The 20,033-nt window shown below is 34.2% G+C and overlaps 1 protein-coding gene across 1 annotated transcript; it reads left to right on the top strand.

The window, feature by feature from the left end:
- The first annotated feature begins 933 nt into the window (after nt 1–933).
- On the top strand, nt 934–19,523 carry baiap2l2a (BAR/IMD domain containing adaptor protein 2 like 2a). Its single transcript, XM_073833523.1, has 14 exons — nt 934–1,134; nt 1,540–1,615; nt 4,867–4,953; nt 5,588–5,649; nt 5,781–5,852; nt 8,409–8,489; nt 8,889–9,020; nt 9,992–10,093; nt 10,241–10,292; nt 10,379–10,571; nt 14,203–14,268; nt 14,350–14,518; nt 18,097–18,137; nt 18,267–19,523. The coding sequence occupies exons 1-14, from the start codon at nt 1,081–1,083 to the stop codon at nt 18,337–18,339; spliced, it is 1,260 nt and encodes a 419-aa protein (XP_073689624.1). The 5' UTR covers nt 934–1,080; the 3' UTR covers nt 18,340–19,523.
- Nucleotides 19,524–20,033: the final 510 nt, after the last annotated feature.

Genomic DNA, 20,033 nt, shown 5'->3' with positions numbered 1-20,033 from the left:
TTGTATTAAACTATTTATTATTATTATTATTAATTAGTGAATAATTATACTTCATCTATCAGTATCAATTCATCTATCATCTGTTCTACATAAATATTAGTGTACTAAATATGTATAATTTGTTTTTACTTTATAAATTTAAAAATCATTATATATCATTTTAATATTTCATACCTCTGTAAATATTAGTTTACCTTTTCTGTATAATTTATATCTATATATCCTACATAAATTTCAGTATACTTAATAGTTTTTTAATATTAAGTATACTGACATTTATAGTTATTAGTTACACATCTCAAAATCATTACAAATAATAATTGTAATATTTCGTTAACACTTTATTTTAAGGTGTCCTTTCTTACATGTTACATGTTCTTACTATTATAATAACAAATAATTATGAATAATTACATGCAAGTAACCCTAAGCCAAACCCTAACCATATAGTAAATACATGTAATTAATTAATATTATCCAATACTTAAATGAATAATTACACTGTAACAAGGATACCATAAAATAAAATCTAACCAATATTTCATTAAATTGCAAATATGCATATGCTTATTAGGGATAATAACAGAAATGAGAGTAGTTTAAGTATAGTGTATAAAACACTTTTTTGGGGATCAGTTTCAATAAAAAAGAGCCAAATGCTTACATGTAAAGCTAATAAAGGCTCTAGCAAAGGTTTCTATAGAAAAAATGCAAAAATATAGCCAATTTAACACCAGTCCTGTCTCCTATCGCAGGTGTGCAGTGTTTACGGCAGGTGTCTAACCTCAGTCACACTTTTATAACTCTGCACTGTTCAATAATTCACAGGCCACACCGGTGACAATAGCTCACTGTTTCCCTCCCTCTCTCTCTCTCTCTCTCTCTCTCTCTCTCTCTCTCTCTCTCTCTCTCTCTCTCTCACAAACACACACACACAAGCACACTCACAAACGCGAAGAGACAGGAGAGGACAGAGGATACAAGGGGGAGACATCAGTGGGTCATCTGTCAGTCTGGTTGTTTGTTGTTTAGTCAGTGGATGTTGTTTATTTGTTTGTTGTGCCACCGTGTCAGATCAAGATGTCAGGACAAAACAGCGATCAACTGCACCGCACCACTGTGGCCATTTATACGGTAAGTGTGAAACCTCTCAAGTGTAAGTGTGAATTTTACACAATCACATGTATGTTAACTGAGTTGAACAAGATTAATAAAATACATAGTGAATTTACATTTATAAGAAATTTATATTGTGCTAACATGGTGCATATATGTTTTTAAAATGTCTTAAGAGCGTTTAATAATATTTAATTTTAATAATAATTTAAAATATTATATATAAAATAAAGTTACTGTACATTATACATTATATAAATTAGTATTTTCCACAAGTGATTTTAGATAGGCCATTTTGTTGTGACAAACAGCAATCTGCAACCAAGGTGACAGATTGATGTGAGTAACATGTAGCGACAACAAGTGTTGACATTTGAACTGTTATCGGAGTGTCGTTCTTACGCTGTTTGTCCATCCGCTCAGAGCATACTGGAGCAGTTCAACCCAGGTCTGCAGAGACTGGCGGCACTGGGAAACAGCTACATTCAGGCTTTCCAAGGCAAGTCAAAATGAGAATGAATGAATGCAGAAATTGGTAAGACTAAAAAAAGATGAAAGGAGCAAGAAGGAAAGCAGAGTGGTTGAACTTTGGCCTGCCGGTTGTCACTGATGATAAGTCAGCATTGCTGCAGCGTCATTGGCTGATTCAACATCATTGTTTAATGACTGTCTATTTTATGAGTCTTGAGTTTCAGGAACTCAATAACTCGCTGTTCCTGTCAAAGACGCCAATCTTTCGAAAGATCATTGTTAAGCAATGCTCCATTTGTTTGATAATCATTGGACAATGTATGTTGGTGTGATATCAGCCCTTAAAGAAAACTAAATCCTTATTGGTTTCACCTCAGCTTAAAGGAAGAAAAGGAAATACATATAATGTAAATGAAACACGACAACAAATCAGTAGATCAAACGACAAAATTCACATATATTAATTATATACAGTCTATCTAACAAGTATACAATTTTGTCATCATTTACAATACTTCCTCATGTCATTCCAGATCTGTATGACTTTCTTTCTTCTGCAGAGCACAAGAAGAGAAACCAGATAGTTGTGTGAACACAAAACAGGCTTTTTAATCCTCTTCACCGTAGCTCTCAAATGTCATGTACAGTTGCAAATATTAAAACACGCTGTAAATATATTTAAAATACATTTGAATATTCAAATATAGCATGCAAGTTTGTTGTATCAGGTTTGTTGTTGTTGAAACCAACGCCACTGGTAACTTGTACGTCTTGTACACCAAAACAGTGGCAAATTTGCGACTAGAATAAATGAGTAAAAGAGTAAATTATGACAGAATTAAAATTTTTGAGTGAACTAACATTAGTCTTTTAATATCTTAATGGATTAAAATAAAATGTAACATTTTAACTTGTTTTAATTATTAATCTTGTTTTAAAAGGTTACTTGCAGAACAAAAATTTACAGATAATCTACTCACCCCTTTGTCATCCAAGATGTTCATGTCTTCCTTTCTTCAATCGTAAAGAAATTAGGTTGTTTGAGGAAAACATTTCGAGAAATGTCTCAATAGAGTGGGCTTAAGTGATGCCCCCGCGTTTGAACGTCCTAAATGCAGCTTCAAAGGGCTCTAAACGATCCCAGCCAAAGAAGAAGGGTCTTATCTAGTGGAATGATATGTCATTTTCAAAAAAAAATTGCATGCGTACTCCGTGTAATCCGGGTCAATACAGTTAGGGTATGTCGAAAAAAACTCCCAACTCATTTTCTCTTGTTTCATTAAAATTGTACTATATAGCCGCAAAAGTACCGACCCTGTGTTTACAAAGTGAACATGCAAAAAAGTAAAACACCCTTTACAAGAAAAGGTAAAACAGCGATGTAGGATGATTTTGAAGTTGGGGGCAAAAATGAGATGGGAGTTTTTTGACCTACCCTAACTGTAATGATCCGCAATACACAGAGTACGCATGGAGTGCTAGACAAGAGGAGCGTTCGAGGGTAATAGTATATCATTTTTCTTTTGAGAAAATTCGTTTCGTTAGATAAGATGACAACGGGGTGAGTACACTGGAAGTGAACTAATCCTTAAAAAAACAAGTATCTGAATAATGTAGCGCTAACTGACATAGCATTTATTGCAGTAGCCTATAGAAGCTATAATACTGTATATTTTCCGCCTCATTCCGTGATAAAAATTGAAAAAAGTGTAGTATGTAAACAAATCATAAAATTGCCATTGAGATAATTTGATTTTGATAATTTGAGATGATTGCCATTGAGTAAACATATTATGGAATATAAATTATTGGTAATTATTGGTTTATTAGTTGTGAGTATTAGTTTATAAAATTATATATAATATTTAATCTAAAATTATTGGTTATTTCAGCAGTGTATTTGATTTATTAGTCAATTACAAGAGATAAGAAAAAAATACTTCTGAATGATTGCTATGTGGCAGATATCTATGATTCACTACCAGTCAAAAGATTTGTAATGTCTTTTCTGTCCACCAAGCCTTGATTTATTTGATTTAAAATACCGCAAACACAGTAAAATGTTGAATTATTTATTATTTAGTAAAAAAAATTGTTTAATATTTAAAATAACTGCTTTTATTTGAATATATTTTAAAATGTAGTTTGTTCCTGTGATCAAAGCTACATTTTCATCATCATTACTCCAGTCTTCTGTGCCAATTGATCCTTAAGAAATCATTAAATATATATATATACTTCAAGCTTTTTATTTCTTTCTATTTCAAATAAATGCTGATCTCTGGATATATATATATATATATATATATATATATAGAGAGAGAGAGAGAGAGAGAGAGAGAGAGAGAGAGAGAGAGAGAGAGAGAGACAGAGAGAGACAGAGAGAGAAATTATTATTTTTTTATTTAGCAAGGATGATTAAAATTTTTGATAAAAACATTTAGAATACAAAATATTTCTATTTCAGATAAATGCTTTTGATGAACTTAACTTTCTATTAATCAAAGAAACCTGAAAAATTATACTTATAATAATATTTTTTTTAGCAATTTGAAAATATTGAAAATATAAATTTCTGAAGGATCATGTGATTGTAATGATGCTAAAAATTCAGCATTGAAATCACAGAAATAAATTACATTTTAAAACATATTCAGATAGAAAACAGTAATTTTAAATAGTAAAAAAGTTTGGATTTTGAAAGTTTGTGGTTTGTATTTATAAAATGTAGGCTTGGTGAACAGAAGAGACTTATTTTAAAAAAATCTTCTGACGGGTAGTAAAAAATAAAAACTAAAGAAAAAATATACAATATTTCATCTTTGGTTAAATTGTAAAAATGTTGTAAGAGTGTGCTGCTTAGTGTGTAATGGAGGAAATGAGAGAATATAAAAACATAATTGTTTTTTTCAGTCACAAATTACTTTATATAAAACACCTTTTGGTGTCTGTCTCAATAAAAATGACTGAATAAAAGTATCTGCCAAATCCATACATGTAAAAGTCAGGCACTAGTAAAGGTTTAGTACAAAATATAGGTGATCCAACACCAGTCCTGTTTTATATTTAATTCACACATGCTATGATGGAAGGGGAAGAAGGGTTAAATGAGTCAAAAAGAGTAAATGATGGCAAAGTTGTACGTTCACTGTGTGAACTAGTCTTTAATATCTAAATGAATTTAAATGTATAATACTTTATCTCAATAAATGAATCTCGTTTTAAAGATGTTCAGATGTTATTACATACTAAAGTAATCAAATCTGTGTGTATCTTTAGCTCTTGCCGTCACCAGTGAGGCCTATTTCAATGCTCTGTCTAAGATGGGTGAACAGGCCATGCAGAGTATGTCATCGCGTTTGCTGGGTAAGCTTTTATTTCCTCTTATCATTTAATTCCCTTTCAGACTTTTAAATTACAGCAGGACATGTTTCTGTCAAACTCAGAGATTTTTGATACACAGTTCATTTTCTTTTTGTCTGATTTTCATCTCAGGCACAGAGCAGGAAAGAAAGAGTTAGTGCATTTATTGAGGGTGATAAATTGGGTGGGAGCCGGTGCCCTTCACACACTCATTGTACTTTGCTCTTGTGAATTCACCACGTTCCTCCTCGGTCCCTTACACACATGAGTGTGTTTGTGTATGTGTGTTTATTTATAGCTGACATCTATCAACCAGTTGTGGTTTAATGGGAAAAATTCATTAAATTTCAATGGTGCTTTTGTCGCTATGAATCATATTTTATGACAACAGAGAGATGGTATGAAAGCATATGTGTGTGTGTGTGTGTGTGTGTGTGTGTGTGTGTGTGTGTGTGTGTGTGTGTGTGTGAGTTTTGTAGTCAATATCAGATAACTGTACCTCCTCTGTGATGGTAAATAATAAATGATGACACAACGTCAGCTTGGAAATGCAATCTTTCGAGGCTAATACTTGCACTTTAACACATGGACACTCAACTAGAAGATACAATGGCTGCAATGTGTATTTGTTTTGCAGGCGACGTGTTGATCCAGATCTCAGACAGTCAGAGGAGAATCACCAATGAGCTGGAGGGAGTGGTGCGTTACCGTTCTTCCTTTATTGACCCATCTTTGGATATCTTCTGTTCCTGTGATGTTGTTGACATAATGCATGTTTAATTGTCTGTACGGCCGATCCCTTGTTTAATGAGTCTGTGTGATTGATTCAGTTTCGCCGGTTCCACTCTGAGGTCCTTCGAGAGATGGATAACAATGTCAGACTAGATAGAGAATACATATCGGTAAGTTGTTTGGTGTATATCACAAATGCAAACAAAAAACCCTAAAATTACAATTAAATTTAGGAGTAGAATTAAATTCTGTCTTGAATTACTTACCCTCACACCCTCATATCCAAACCAGTAAGACCTTTGTTCATCCTCAGAACACAAATTAAGATATTTTTGATGAAATCCAAGAGGACCCTTGCTGGCTATGCAGGATCAGAAAGCTCTCGGATTTCTTTAAAAATATCTTAATTTGTGTTCTGAAGATCAACGAAAGTCTTACGAGTTTGGAACAACAACATGAGGGTGAGCAAATAAAGGATTAACATTAGTTCACTTCCAGAACAAAAATTTACAGATAATGTACTCACCCTCTTGTCATCCAAGATCATGTTCATGTCTTTCTTCCTTCAGTCACAAAGAAATTATGTTTTTTTGAGAAAAACATTTCAGGATTTTTCTCCATGTAATGGACTTCTATGGTGCCCCCAAATTTGAACTTCCAAAATGCAATTTAAATGCAGCTTTAAAGGGCTCTAAAATATCTCAGCCAAGGAAGAAGGTTCTTATCTAGCGAAACAAACAACTATTTTCCAAAAAAATGCACAGTTTATATACTTTTTAACCTCAAATGCTCGTCTTGTCTAGCTCTGTGTGAACTCGTTTTTGCTCATGCCAGTTAGGGTATGTCAAAAAACTCCCATCTAAATTTCTCCTCGAGCTTCAAAATCACCCTAAATCGCTGTTTTGTAAAGGGTGTTTGATAACCCTAACTGTCACAACCAACAAGACGAGCATTTGGGGTTAAAAGGTATGTAAATTGTGATAAAAAATAAATAAATAAATAAATAAATAAATAACCGATCGTTTCGCTAGATAAGACCCTTCTTCCTCGGCTGGGATCGTTTAGAGCCCTTTGAAGCTGCGTTTAAACTGCATTTTGGAAGTTCAGACTTGGACCACCATAAAAGTCAATTAGATCCTGTGCATATTACATCCAATTAAAATCCTGAAATCTTTTCCTCAAAAAACATAATTTCTTTAGGACTGAAGAAAGAAAGCCATGAACATCTTGAATGATAAGGGAGTGAGTAAATTATCTGTACATTTTCATTCTGAAAGTGAACTAATCCTTTAATGACAGAATCCCTTTAAAGGAGTGGTTCACTTTCAGAACAAAAAATTTTTTTTTTTTTTTTTTTTTTTTTACACTTACCCTGATTTTAATACATTTCTTTTTTTTTATTTTTTTATTTGGAGTGCAAAAACATACATGGTAAATGCAGAAACAGAAACAACAACAACAGAAACAATACCAACAAAAAACAAAAACAAACAAAAAACTATACTAACAACAACAAAAAAACAACAACAATGATAATAAATGAGAAATGAGAACAAGACAATCTGAATAATAATAATAATGTATAAGTAGTAGTAGCAGTATAGGTAGTATTAGCATGTTCAAAAATAATAGAAATGGCCATAAATCGGAGTAACAATGACATGACAATGATGATACGGTTAATATTTTGTGATGACAGTAACAGTAATATCAATAATAACAGTAATCATAATAATAATAATAATAACAGCAATAATCCCAAGGATGGTGATTACAGTATGATGTTGTGATGATGGTAACAGTAATATCAATAATTATAATAATAAAATAATAATAATAATAATAATAAATAATAATAATAAAAATAAATAAATAAATAATAATAATAATAATAATAATAATAATAATAATAATAATAGTAGTATTAATAACAATAGTAAAGTTTGAGTTGTAACAATGATATTTTGTGATTTTCAGAACAAAAAATTACAGATAATGTACTCACCCCCTTGTCATCCAAGATGTTCATGTCTTTCTTTCTTCAATCGTTAGGAAATTATGTTTTTTAAGTAAAATATTTCAGGATTTCTCTCCATATAATGGACTTCTATGGTGCCCCCGAGTTTGAACTTCCAAAATGCAGCTTCAAAGGACTCTAAATGATCCCAGCCGAGGAAAAAAGGGTCTTATCTAGCAAAATGATGGGTTATTTTATAAAAATTACAATTGATATACTTTTTAACCTTAAATGCTCGTCTTGTCTAGCCTGACAAGATGATCGTTTGAGATTTAAAAGTATATAAGTTGTAAATGTTTTTAGAAAATAACCAATCGTTTCGCTAGATAAGACGCTTCTTCCTCGGCTGGGATCATTTAGAGTCCTTTGAAGCTGCATTTAAACTGCATTTTGGAAGTTCAAACTCGGGGGCACCATAGAAGTCCATTATATGGAGAGAAATCCTGAAATGTTTTCCTCAAAAAACACCATTTCTTTATGACTGAAGAAAGAAAGACATGAACATCTTGGATGACAAGGGGCTGAGTACATTATCTGTAAATTTTTGTTCTGAAAGTGAACTACTCCTTTAATATTTACCAAATAAAAGATTCTTTATCTTTCAGACAGATCCTAACTCATAACAAGGAACATTGTCTGATTAAAATTAATCTAAATATTGAAAATAAAATGATAGATGTTGATATTGTTGGGTGACTTTCTCCTCCAGAACAGCAGGAGGCGCTATGAGACAGAAGTGAGAAACCAGGCAACTGCTCTGGAGAGACAGATGAGGCGAGGGTTCCCACAGGTGAGAGCAGTGTGTGACCTTTTTCAAATGGCACACTAGATGTGGACATTTCTTAATATCTGTGCCAGCCAGAGGACTTGTCTCGTTTGTCATGTTAAGATTCAGAAGGCAGATTAGGAGCTCTTTTATGGTGTCTTTTGCTATTTAAAATAACCAACCACAATTCTTTTTGATGTTTGGAGACAAGAAAATTGTAAATCAGTAACAATTACTTTGTGAACAACAAATATACATTTTAAAAGAAGTCTCCCATGCCCACTTAGGCTGTATTTTTAATTTTTTATCTAAAAGTTTGAAGCCAAACTGGTGCTGTTAGGCCTTATTGTCATTCATGGTACAGAAAAAAATAATGCTAATTATGTTTATGGTAATAATGTTGATTATTTTGTTTGTGTCTAGGACGGCAGTGATTATGTGCACTTTCTCAGAGAGTGTCAGAGAGAGGCGTTAAAGGAGGAAGAAAGAAGATATCGATTCCTGGCCGAGAAACACTGCGGATTCACCGAGTCTATTGCTTATCTCATGAACAAGGTTATTACTTTTTATTAGTTGCCATAATTAAGTAGCTGCTTAATGTGCGTCAGAGTGCTTTGGGGTGTAACTAAAAGTGATATGTAGATATTATTAGCGAGAATTTGTGTCAAGTACATAAGACAAAAATGATAAGGAGGTTGAAGATCTCGATGAAGGTGTTTATTGCAGCATAGCAGTGACAAAGTACATGCTGTATCTTGGGTTCAACAGAGTTGGAATGAACTCCAAAATAATCTCTGCTCAAACTTTTTATACAGTTGCAGTTTACAACTCTTAGTGTAAATAAAGTTGCTCCTGTCGTAAAAGCTGTGGTCTGTATGGTAATGAATTTTTGACACCCCGTAGTCTGAGATGGTTCCCATTCTACAATTGGTCACCATTTGCTCAGGTTGACTGTTGACCTTCTTCTTTTCTATAATAATTAAGCCATTTTGGAAAATGAGAATGAGAAACATCTATTGTGGAATCTGGGTTGGGGCAGTCTGTAGTTATCTGTAGTAAGAGTTTGTCATCTCCGTTTTTTGCCTAATTATTTACATTTTTTGAAAAGGAAAAAATCTTAAAGTCCCCCTGAAATCATAATTAGAGTTTTTTTGTTTAGGGTTATTGAGTATGAGGCTATCTATATGCTTGTGTGTTCCAAAACAATGAAACAATTCACATTAAGATATTTAAGCATTCAAATCTTACAGTCTCTAACTTCTGCCAATATAGATCAATGATTTTGATGACCTGCGTTCACCTCTTTTCGTTATTTACTCTACATTTGTGAATCGGTGGGCGGGGCTAAACAGGCAGTGATGTAGAAGCAGGTGTTGATGTTCTGCGGAGGTGGTGTGTAGCCACACTATTATAACATAAAGTGGCACATCCACAAACTGTTGCGTTGGCAGACTGTCAAAAGATTAAGGGAATTTTGATTCCTCAGGTCATGATACCTTTAAAGAACTGTTTTATTCCTCCCACAGACAGGGGGTGGTCTGCAAAACAGAGCAGAGGGGTGGAAAGACCTGGTGAATCACTCAAGAGAATCCCGTCCACGCACTCCTTCACGACTGGAAGACAACATTGTGAGATATAACGACATTATATTTAATTACACTTATCATTGAGTGGCCCTTAATCAGAGGTACCCAAACCTTTTAATATGAAGGGCCCGAAAATGAAAAAAAAAAGAGTAAATGTTGCATTATAATGTTTCTGTGTCGTTCTCTCAGCCTGATGTTAACCGCTGGGCAGAGCAACCACTGGGCAGGGTTCCCTCTAGAGGTGTGGAGACTTTATTCTGACATCAAAAGAAACATCTGTGAACATTATTTTGTTCAACATGACAAACTTTCATCCTTTCATCTCAGGCCCCTCCCCTCAGCCCAGTCGTTCCAACTCTGTCTCAGGAATGGCCGGAGGCAGAGTGATGCGAGCAGTGGTGAACCACCCTCCCTCTGCAAACTCCACCCTTCTGCCGTTCTCCCGAGGAGAAAACATCACCCTACTTGTTAAAGAGCCAAGGAACGGCTGGCTGTTTGGCCGCTCGGAAAGCTCTGGACGGTGAGAGAAATGTCACACTTTAATCCACACTATAGGACAGATTTACTAAACTAGGCAAATTAGTGTTAAAGCGCAATTGCAGAAAAACACTGATGAGAGGGGAAAGTGTTTGTGATTTACTGACGATGCGTACATTAAAGGAACACAGACGCAGACAGATCATTCCCATAATGACCAGTGCAGTCCACCAACAGCAGTGCAAATTACGGTCTACTTTAAGACTTTTTTGGGGTGTTATAATGGCGCAAATACCAGTCATTTGACGAGCGTGAACGTTCTTAAAGGCAAATTAAGGCACGCAGTGCCCTCCACTAATATTGGCACCCTTGGTAAATATGAGCAAAAGTGGATGTGAAAATAAATCTGCATAATGTATCCTTTTGATCTTTCATAAAAATAAAAAAAAATCACAAAATTCTAACCTGTCATTGAAATAAATCAAAAGAACCTAGGGGTGAAATCTCATTATGAAATAAATGTTTTTCTCTAGTTCACGTTGGCCACTATTATTGGCACCATATTATTGCAACATCCTTTTCCCAAGATAACAGCTCTGAGTTTTCTCCAACAATGTCTAATGAGTTTGGAGAACACCTGACCAGAGATCAGAGACCATTCCTTCAAACAGAATCTCTCTCTTCCCAGCTTCATGTTGGTGCTTCTTCTCTTCAGTTTCTATACAGGGTTCAGGTCAGGGAACTGGGACGGCCATGGTAGAAGCTTCATTCTGTGCTCAGTGACACAATTTTTGTGTTGATTTTGATGTTTGTTTTGGATCATTGTCCTGCTGGAAGATGCAACCATGGCCCATTATAAGATTTCCAACAGAGACAGTCAGGTTTTAATTTTTTATCTGCTGGTATTTGATAGAATCCATGAAGACATGTATCTAAACAAGATGTCCAGGACCTCCGGCAGAAAAATAGGCCCACAACATTAAAGATCCAGCAGTATTTTTAACCGTGGGCATGGGGTACTTTTTTATCCCTGTCTGCACCAAAACCATCTGGAGGGTTAGCTGCCAAAAAGCTAATTTTTAGTTTAATCTGACCATAGAAGCCAGTCCTGTTTGACGTTCCAATCATGTCTGACAAGTGAATATGCTGGAGATTGTTTTTGGATGAGCCAGGAGGATTTTTTCTTGAAACTCTTTGGAACAACATTGTGATATAGGGGCTGTTTGATCATTTTATTTTAGGCTTTCTGACCCCAAGACTCAACAATTCTCTGCAATTCTCCAACTGTGATCCTTGGAGAGTCTTTAGCCAATCAAATTCTCCTCCTTATCGTGCATTAGGATGATATAGACACACATCCTCTTCAAGGCAGATTTGTAACATCTTTAGTTGATTGGAACTTCTTAATAATTGCCCTGATGGTGGGAATGGGGATTTTCAATGCTTTAGCTCTTTTCTTACAGGCACTTTCTATTTTGTGAAGCTGAACAAACTTGTTCTGCACATCAGAACTACATTATTTGGTTTTACTCCTTGTGATGGATGATTAAGGGAATTTGGCTTTTGTGTTCCTCATATTTATAATCCTGTGGAAAAAAAAAGTCATGGATGTACAATTTTATACTCCTAGCCACCCTGGTGTGCTAAAAAATTGGAATATTAATGGGAATATCCTTCAGAGATATTTTACTTAGACAAATTTCTAGGGGTGCCAATAATTGTGACCAACGTGAACTAGAGAAAAACATTTATTTCATAATGAGATCCCCCCCCCATTTTCTATCGTTTTACTTCAATGAAAGAATTAAGAATTTTGTGAATGTTTCGAATGAAAGATCTAAAGGATAAACGATGCAGATTTAAGTCTGGACCTATCACTAAATTTATCCAGAAACATATGAATACAGTGTTTTTATTTTAAAATCTTCTGTCCACATTAGCATTTTCAAGCTTTTCCAGAAAGTGTCTCATCGCCACTTTCGTCATAATCAATTCAATTTTTTTCACCAACAAAAAGGAGACGATAACGAAACAAAAACTCGTTTTGATAGACGTCAACTATAATGAAAATCTATTGACGAATAAAAACGAGACAAAAAAGTTAGGGAGGGAAAATCTGGGAACAGATTCATTCAGTACGAATCTGCTGCGTGGTTAGGAGGTTAGATACGTATATTTGAACTGTATCATAGCCTATTGATCTATCCGGCGGGACATAAGCGAGCATACAGTTGCTGGACGTCTCATAAAACATTCAATAATGTCAATATCTGGGAGTAAGCATACATACTCAATTCTTTCCAGTTTAGAGGGCGCACACTGTAGGAGCGCCTCTCACAAACACAAGTACTTTTACGCATTTCATGAACGGAGAAATACACACAAAATGATGTTGAATTATCCATTTTGATGAGTATTTATGTCAAAACACACACATGTGAACATCAACCGCTGAGAGAATATCGGACATGTATCAGTACATTACATCCATGCATTCGGTTTTAAAGGGACAGCAACCTAATTTAGTTGCTATTGTCTGTGGAATTGATGCTCACCAAGCAACAAAGCAAAGAAAGAAAATCACTCACTGCTCTTGACTGACTCCCTTTAGTAGCCCTAATACAGATTAATTTAAATGTATTTATATAAATATGTCTGTATAAAAGAATGAAGAATGTTGTAAACAAGCTGTGATAAAGAATGCATAATTAGCCTATTGGTTTTTCATTGAAAAATAGACCATGTTCTTGTTTCTTTGTGAGAAGTGGTTTCATTAAATTTTAATATAAATGCATGTTGCGTGTCACAGCAGCTACATCTGTGTCTGTCATGATAAAACCTTAATATCAAACCTGTACAATGAGTTTGGTCATTTTAGAGAAATGTTTAATAAATGCTTTACACTGTGACTAAACCCATTCGATTTTAGCTGACTAAATCTACTGTAGACTAAATCTAGACAAAAACTAAACACAATTCAGATGACTAAAATATGACTAAAACTAAATGACATTTTAGTCAGAAGACTAAGACAAAGACTAAATCAAAATTTGCTGTCAAAATTAACACTGCGACACTGAAATGTCAGACAATGCGAAAATAATCTGTGTATGTGTAAAAACACAATAATAAAAGCTCAGTGAGATGATACTGAAAGACCAGACATAATAAAGTTCTCATGCTGTTCTTCTGGCACGATTATTTTATTAGCAAAATATCTCACCAAGTGATGGTGAGATCACATTTTATTATCTAAAACACAACTGCTTTTCTGTTTGGCAGCAATTGAGAAAATATTCTGTTATCTTATCTTATATAATATGACGATTGAAGGGAGTAACATTTATTTTTAGCAACACAGTGAATGTGAATAACCCAGCAGGCATATAATGGTTAGCATTTTAAAATGCTTTTGTTTTTATAGCCCACACTTTATTCAATCGTTAGAGCATCAATTGTTTGCGAGATAAAATGCTGTCTTATTGTGGATGGAGGCCAAGACATAAAGTGGCCTTAGACTAGGCTGGTAACCATAAAGTCCTGAATTCAAACTCCACTGTCTATTCATGAAATAGAGAGTTGCTGTATTCTCTTCAGTAATGCATTAAAACACATACAGTGCTCAGATGGACCCCCTGATTTTGTTTCCTGTTCATTTGATCTGCTTTGTTCAGGCAAGGCTGGTTCCCTGCTTCTTACGTGGGCCCCTTGGATGAACCACCTGGACCACCTGTCTTAAGGTAAGCCGATACTGCACATTTTCCCAACACCTGCGCATCTGAGCTTCAGTCTCATGACCTTTGACCTCTTTCTCTGTTCAGCTCTTTAAGAAGCAGCAGCAGTATGAGTAACCTCCTAGACCACCAACCCATGAGCCACAGCCAACAAACAGCTCCTGCTCCTGCACCTGCACCTCCGCCACCGCCACCTCCTCCGCCAACCAAATCCAGCAATTCCCGGCCAGTCACTCCCACTCATTCAGAAAATAGAGTAAGACGTGTTAAAATCAACACAAACTGCGTTAAAAGTTCACCCAAAAATGTAATTTCTGCCATTTACTCACCTGCTCCTTGTGTGGGTTTCTTTCTTCTGCTGAACACAACCCTGCTGAAAAAAAACAGCTAAAACCAGCCTAGGCTGGTTGGCTGGTCTGAGCTGGTAGTAGCTGGTTTTAGCTGGTCTCCCAGCCTGGCCAGCCTGGGAAAGTGGCCAAAAAAACCTATAAAACCAGGCTAGTTGACCAGCTAAAACCAGCCAACCAGCCTAGGCTGGTTTTAGCTGTTTTTTTTTTCACCAGGGAAAAGAAGACATTTTGAAGAAAATGGGTTTGCAAGTAGTTGGCAGTAGCCATTGACTTCCACAGGGGTTTTTTTTCATACTATGAAAGCCAATGGCTACCTTTCAAAGGTTTTTGAACAGTAAGATTTTCAATGTTTTCTAAAGAAGTCTTTTCTGAACAAGCCTGCATTTATTTGATCCCCAGCTTGGATTTGATCCAAGTACAGCAAAAACAGTATTGAAATATACATTTTGAAATATTTTTACTATTTAAAAAAATAGTCGCATGATCCTTCTGAAATCATTCCAATATTTGCTGCTCAAAAAAAAAAAAAAAAAAAAAAAAATTATTATTATTATTATTATTATTATTATTATTATTATTATTATTATTATTATTATTATTATTATTATTATGTTGAAAACAGCTGAGTAGATTTTTGTTCAGGTTTCTTTGATGAATAGTAAGTTCAGCATTTTTCTGAAATAGAAATCTTTTTAAAGAATTTAAAGAATCCTTGCTAAGTAAAAGTAGTATACTAGTAATCATTTCTATATTAATTTTATAGAAACAGAAAAATAATTTTCAAACTTAATTAAAAAAAAAAGTTTTAATTTCTGTTTCTATAATTTCTTTCCCAAAAAATTGTGTATAATGTTACAAAAGCTTTTTATTTCAGATAAATGCTGATCTTTGGATCTTTCTATACATTAAAGAAACCTGAAAATGGTACTTAACTGTTTATATATTGATAATGCAAATAATAATAAATTATTCTTGAACAGCAGCTCAGCATAAGTATGATTTCTGAAGATCACGTGACACTAAAGACTGAAGTAATGATGCTGAAAATTTAGCTTTAATCCCAGGAACAAATTATTAAAAAAAAAATATATATATTTTAATTATTTTAAAATATATTCAAATAGAAAGCAGTTATTTTAAATAGTAAAAATATTTCACAATATTACTGCTTTTGCTGTATTTTGGATCAAACAAATGCAGGCTTGTGAGCAGAAGAGAATTCTTTAAAAAACATTACAAATCTTACTGTTCACAAACAGTAGTGTTTCATAGATATCAGAGGCATAGAAATCATTTCAGAAGTGAGAGGGACAGAAATGTAAAAACAAACTATATATATATATTCTTATCTCTTTTAATTGGCTAATAAAAAAAATGTATGACAGAACTTGTGTTTTTGGGTAAACTATCCCTTATTTTAGTTTAGAAATGTGACATATTTTTGAATATAATTGTAATATTTATAAGATATTTTTATTTTTATTTTTTTATTAAAAATGCTGAAGGATAAAATAAAATAATATAAAATAAAAAATCCATTGATATATATATATATGACAGGTTGTTGAAGGAAATAGGAAAAATTACATTCTGATGAAAGTTTATGAAGTCAAACATTTCTGTCTTTGCATTAATGGCCACAATTCATAGTATATCGTTCACATTTAGAGAAAGAACATGTATTAAGATAAACAAGTAAACAGGCTCCCATTTGATTCATATCAACTTTTATAATTGAGGAAAAGTTATCATATTCTGTTCCTTTCGTGAATTAACATTAATATTACATGCAAAGTAAAAATTAACATGCAGCAACTGTAATGTAGTAATCCTTTGAGTGTGTTTTTTACATTCTGTTGTGGTTTGTGGGGTGTTTTGAAGATCTGCTGATGCTCAGAATATTTTAAATCCTCGGAGACTGTAATCCTCCTGAATGTAAGCTCATGTAAATGTGCAGATGAGATGAGAACAGACGGACGTTGAATTTTAAGTGTCAGTTCTTACTGTGGCCAGCAGGGGCACTGTGGTGATGTGCTGTTCTCCACCTCACCTCATCCTTCATTCTGGTGGCTGCAAGGGGGCAGCTCTTTCTGCTGACGGTCTGTGTGTGTGGTTGCATGCTTTGATGTGAAACCTCTGATATACAGCAGCAGGCTTACAATTTAACAGTTATAGTCAAAAGAGGGATTATACAAAATGCATGTTACTTTATATTTAGTACTGACCTGAATAAGATATTTCACATAAAAGACATTTACATATAGTCCACAAGAGAAAATAATAGTTGAATTTATAAAAATGGCCCTGTTCAAAAGTTTACATACACTTGATTAATACTGTGTTCTTACCTAAATGATCCACAGCTGTGTTTTTTTGGTTTAGTGATAGTTGTTCATGAGTCCCTTGTTTGTCCTAAACAGTTAAACTGCCTGCTGTTCTTCAGAAAAATCCTTCAAGTCCCACAACTCTTTGGTTTTTCAGCATTTTTGTGTATTTTAACCCTTGTATGATTTTGAGATCCATCTTTTCACACTAAGGACAACTGAGGGACTCATATGCAACTATTACAGAAGGTTCAAACGCTCACTGATGCTCCAGAAGGAAACAGAATGCATTAAGAGCTGGGGGTGAAAACTTTTTGATTTCGAAGATCAAGATAAATTTAACTTACTTTGTCTTCTGGGAAACATATAAGTTTCTTCTGTAGCTTCTGAAGGGCAATGCTAGATTAAAAAAAAAAATGATATTAAAGCAAAATAAGAAAAATGTACACATGTTCATTCTGTTCAAAAGTTTTCACACCCAGTTTTCAGTTTCATCGTTTTTCTTTCTGGAGCATCAGTGAGCGTTTGAACCTTCTGTAATAGTTGCATATGAGTCCCTCAGTTGTCCTTAGTGTAAAAAGATGGATCTCAAAAGCATACAGTCATTGTTGGAAAGGGTTCAAATAGACAAAAATTGTGAAAAAACAAAGAATTTGTGTGACCTGAAGGATTTTTCCGAGGAACAGCGGGCAGTTTAACTGTTCAGGACAAACAAGAGACTCATGAACAACTATCACTAAACTGTGGATCATTCAGGTAACAACACAGTATTAAGAATCAAGTGTATGTAAACTTTTGAACAGCGTAATTTAAAAAAAAAAAATTTTCTTTTTGACTGTATGTAAACATATTTTATGTGAAATATCGTATTCAGGTCAGTACTAAATAAACAATAACATGCATTTTTTATGATCCCTCTTATTTTGGTCAAATAATTAACATTTTGCAGATTCTGCAAGGTGTATGCAAACTTTTGACTTCAACTGTATATGAGCCTATAATTGCTCTCTAAGTTTCAGTATAGTTTTCTAGATTCATTATCAGTCTCCAGGAGAAAACCTCACACTTGTCTGGTATTGCTGTGATTTGAGTAGTTCAAAACAGTTCTAAAACAATCATCAGTGTTAAATAACTTTCTTTACTTTGTTTTGTTTTTTCAGAGACAAGATGACAATGATTCTCGACCACAACTTTTTCCAAAGTTGGTGAAAACACATTATGTCATATCTATTAACCCCCTAATTGTGTTGCTGTTTGTTTAAACTAATATAAGGTTATATGACAGATATTTATGTTTAATGTGATTTTTTTCGTTCTTTCTGTTTTTCAGAGGCACAAATCCATTTGCCACGGTGAGGCTGAGACCCACCCAAACCAATGACAGATCGGCTCCACGCGTATGAATAATAGTTCAAACAATGGCACATCAGCTCCTCAATTCTTCACTGGCTAATCAGTGCTGCACATTTTACTGTACACTGTTCAGCCATTTTCAAAAGCATTAATTTTCCAGTGTAATCAAGTACAAAGCATCGCATTTAGGACAATGCGACTCAAGAATGATCGATGACCAGTCTTTAAAAGTCCATTAAAGCAGGTAGTTAAGATAATTTACCTTTATCTTCAGGCTGTTGGAGGATCTGCAGCAGCAAACACAATTAATAATACTCTTTTATATATAATGGCCCCATATATATTTGGGGATTTAAGTCACACTTAAAATATATGAATTTCATTATGTGGCTTATTTAAATAAACACTGTGCTTACAGTAGATGTTCACACAGGTTTACTTATTTGTGTGAAATGTTTGGCTTGAGAAGTGTCAAGTTAAAAATGTACTTCCTAAAAAAAAAAAAAATACTCAGTTTGATTTATCACATAATGCAATTACATTTTTAATTGTGGCCTACATGTCCAAATATTTCACTTCTAGCTGTCCTAGAAGTGTCCTTGATTATGAACAGCATCAGGTTTTGTATGCTGGAGTTGTATGCTTTTTAAATAATTGTATATAATTACACTTCTTAAAGCTTCCTCCAAATGCACTTTATAAACGTATACTGTCATGTTTATTGCCATTGGGGCTGGTTTAACTACAGTTCTATGTGGTCTGACCTTTGAGACCCCGGCATCTCTGATAAGCGACTATCGGTCTCTCTCTCCCGCTCTGTGCTTGAACTTTGTCTCTCTGCTCAGTTAATTCATCTGATGCATGCAATTATAAGCTGCCCTTAAATTGACTGTTCTGTCTGCTTAAGTGCCTATAAAGTGAATGTTCATTTTAACCTTGACAGTAATTGCTGTGACCTTCTCCTGAGGTGTCAAGCCCATTAGTACAAACCCGTTTGTACGGATGTCTTATCTTTTTTTTTTTTTTTTTTTTTTGAGAATATTTTCCTGTTTAATTAATGCTGAATATTCAAAACAGAAATATGTGCCTATATTACAGGAGTAATTTTCATCTGCTAAGATTTGATTAGCGAATACAGGAAATAATACAGTGCACAGTATCTGCTGTAGATATATTGAACTAATTCTTCACATCTTGATCTGTTTAGCAAATAAAATAATGTAAAGTTGATTCAGTGTCTCATATCATTTTACATTGTTTCCTTAAAAGTGACATTGGGTGCCCATTTTCCACAAGTTAGTATAATTCTTTAGGGTCTTTGTGAAATGTCTGTAACACACATTGATTAAAATTCCTCAATGGTCGTGTAAAACATCATCCTTTTTACCTCGTCAAATACAACTCTGTTTACAGAGAGCCGTTTCGGTGCATGCCTCTTTAAATAATAATGAGCTCTGCTCACCCTGCCCCTCTCTTCTGTGAAAATTGCACACACAAAAAAAATATATATATATAAAGTGTGAGACTTACCTCTTCTGGAGATGCAGCTGGATCATAAACAGTGGGTACTGATCCATCCTTGATTTTAATATTTTAGCAAAACCTGCCTTGAATTGAAGACTGTACTACAGTAATGTTGTTGGATGTCCAGATTGTGTGGCATTCTGAATTTAAATTGAGAATGACTTTTCAATTCTAATGACATTTCAGAATTTGAAGAAGCAAACAGGATACAGAATTTAAA

Source organism: Garra rufa, chromosome 1, assembly GCF_049309525.1.
Source record: "Garra rufa chromosome 1, GarRuf1.0, whole genome shotgun sequence".
NCBI classification, from domain to species: Eukaryota; Metazoa; Chordata; class Actinopteri; order Cypriniformes; family Cyprinidae; genus Garra; species Garra rufa.
This window is presented reverse-complemented; position numbering and strand designations above follow the sequence as displayed.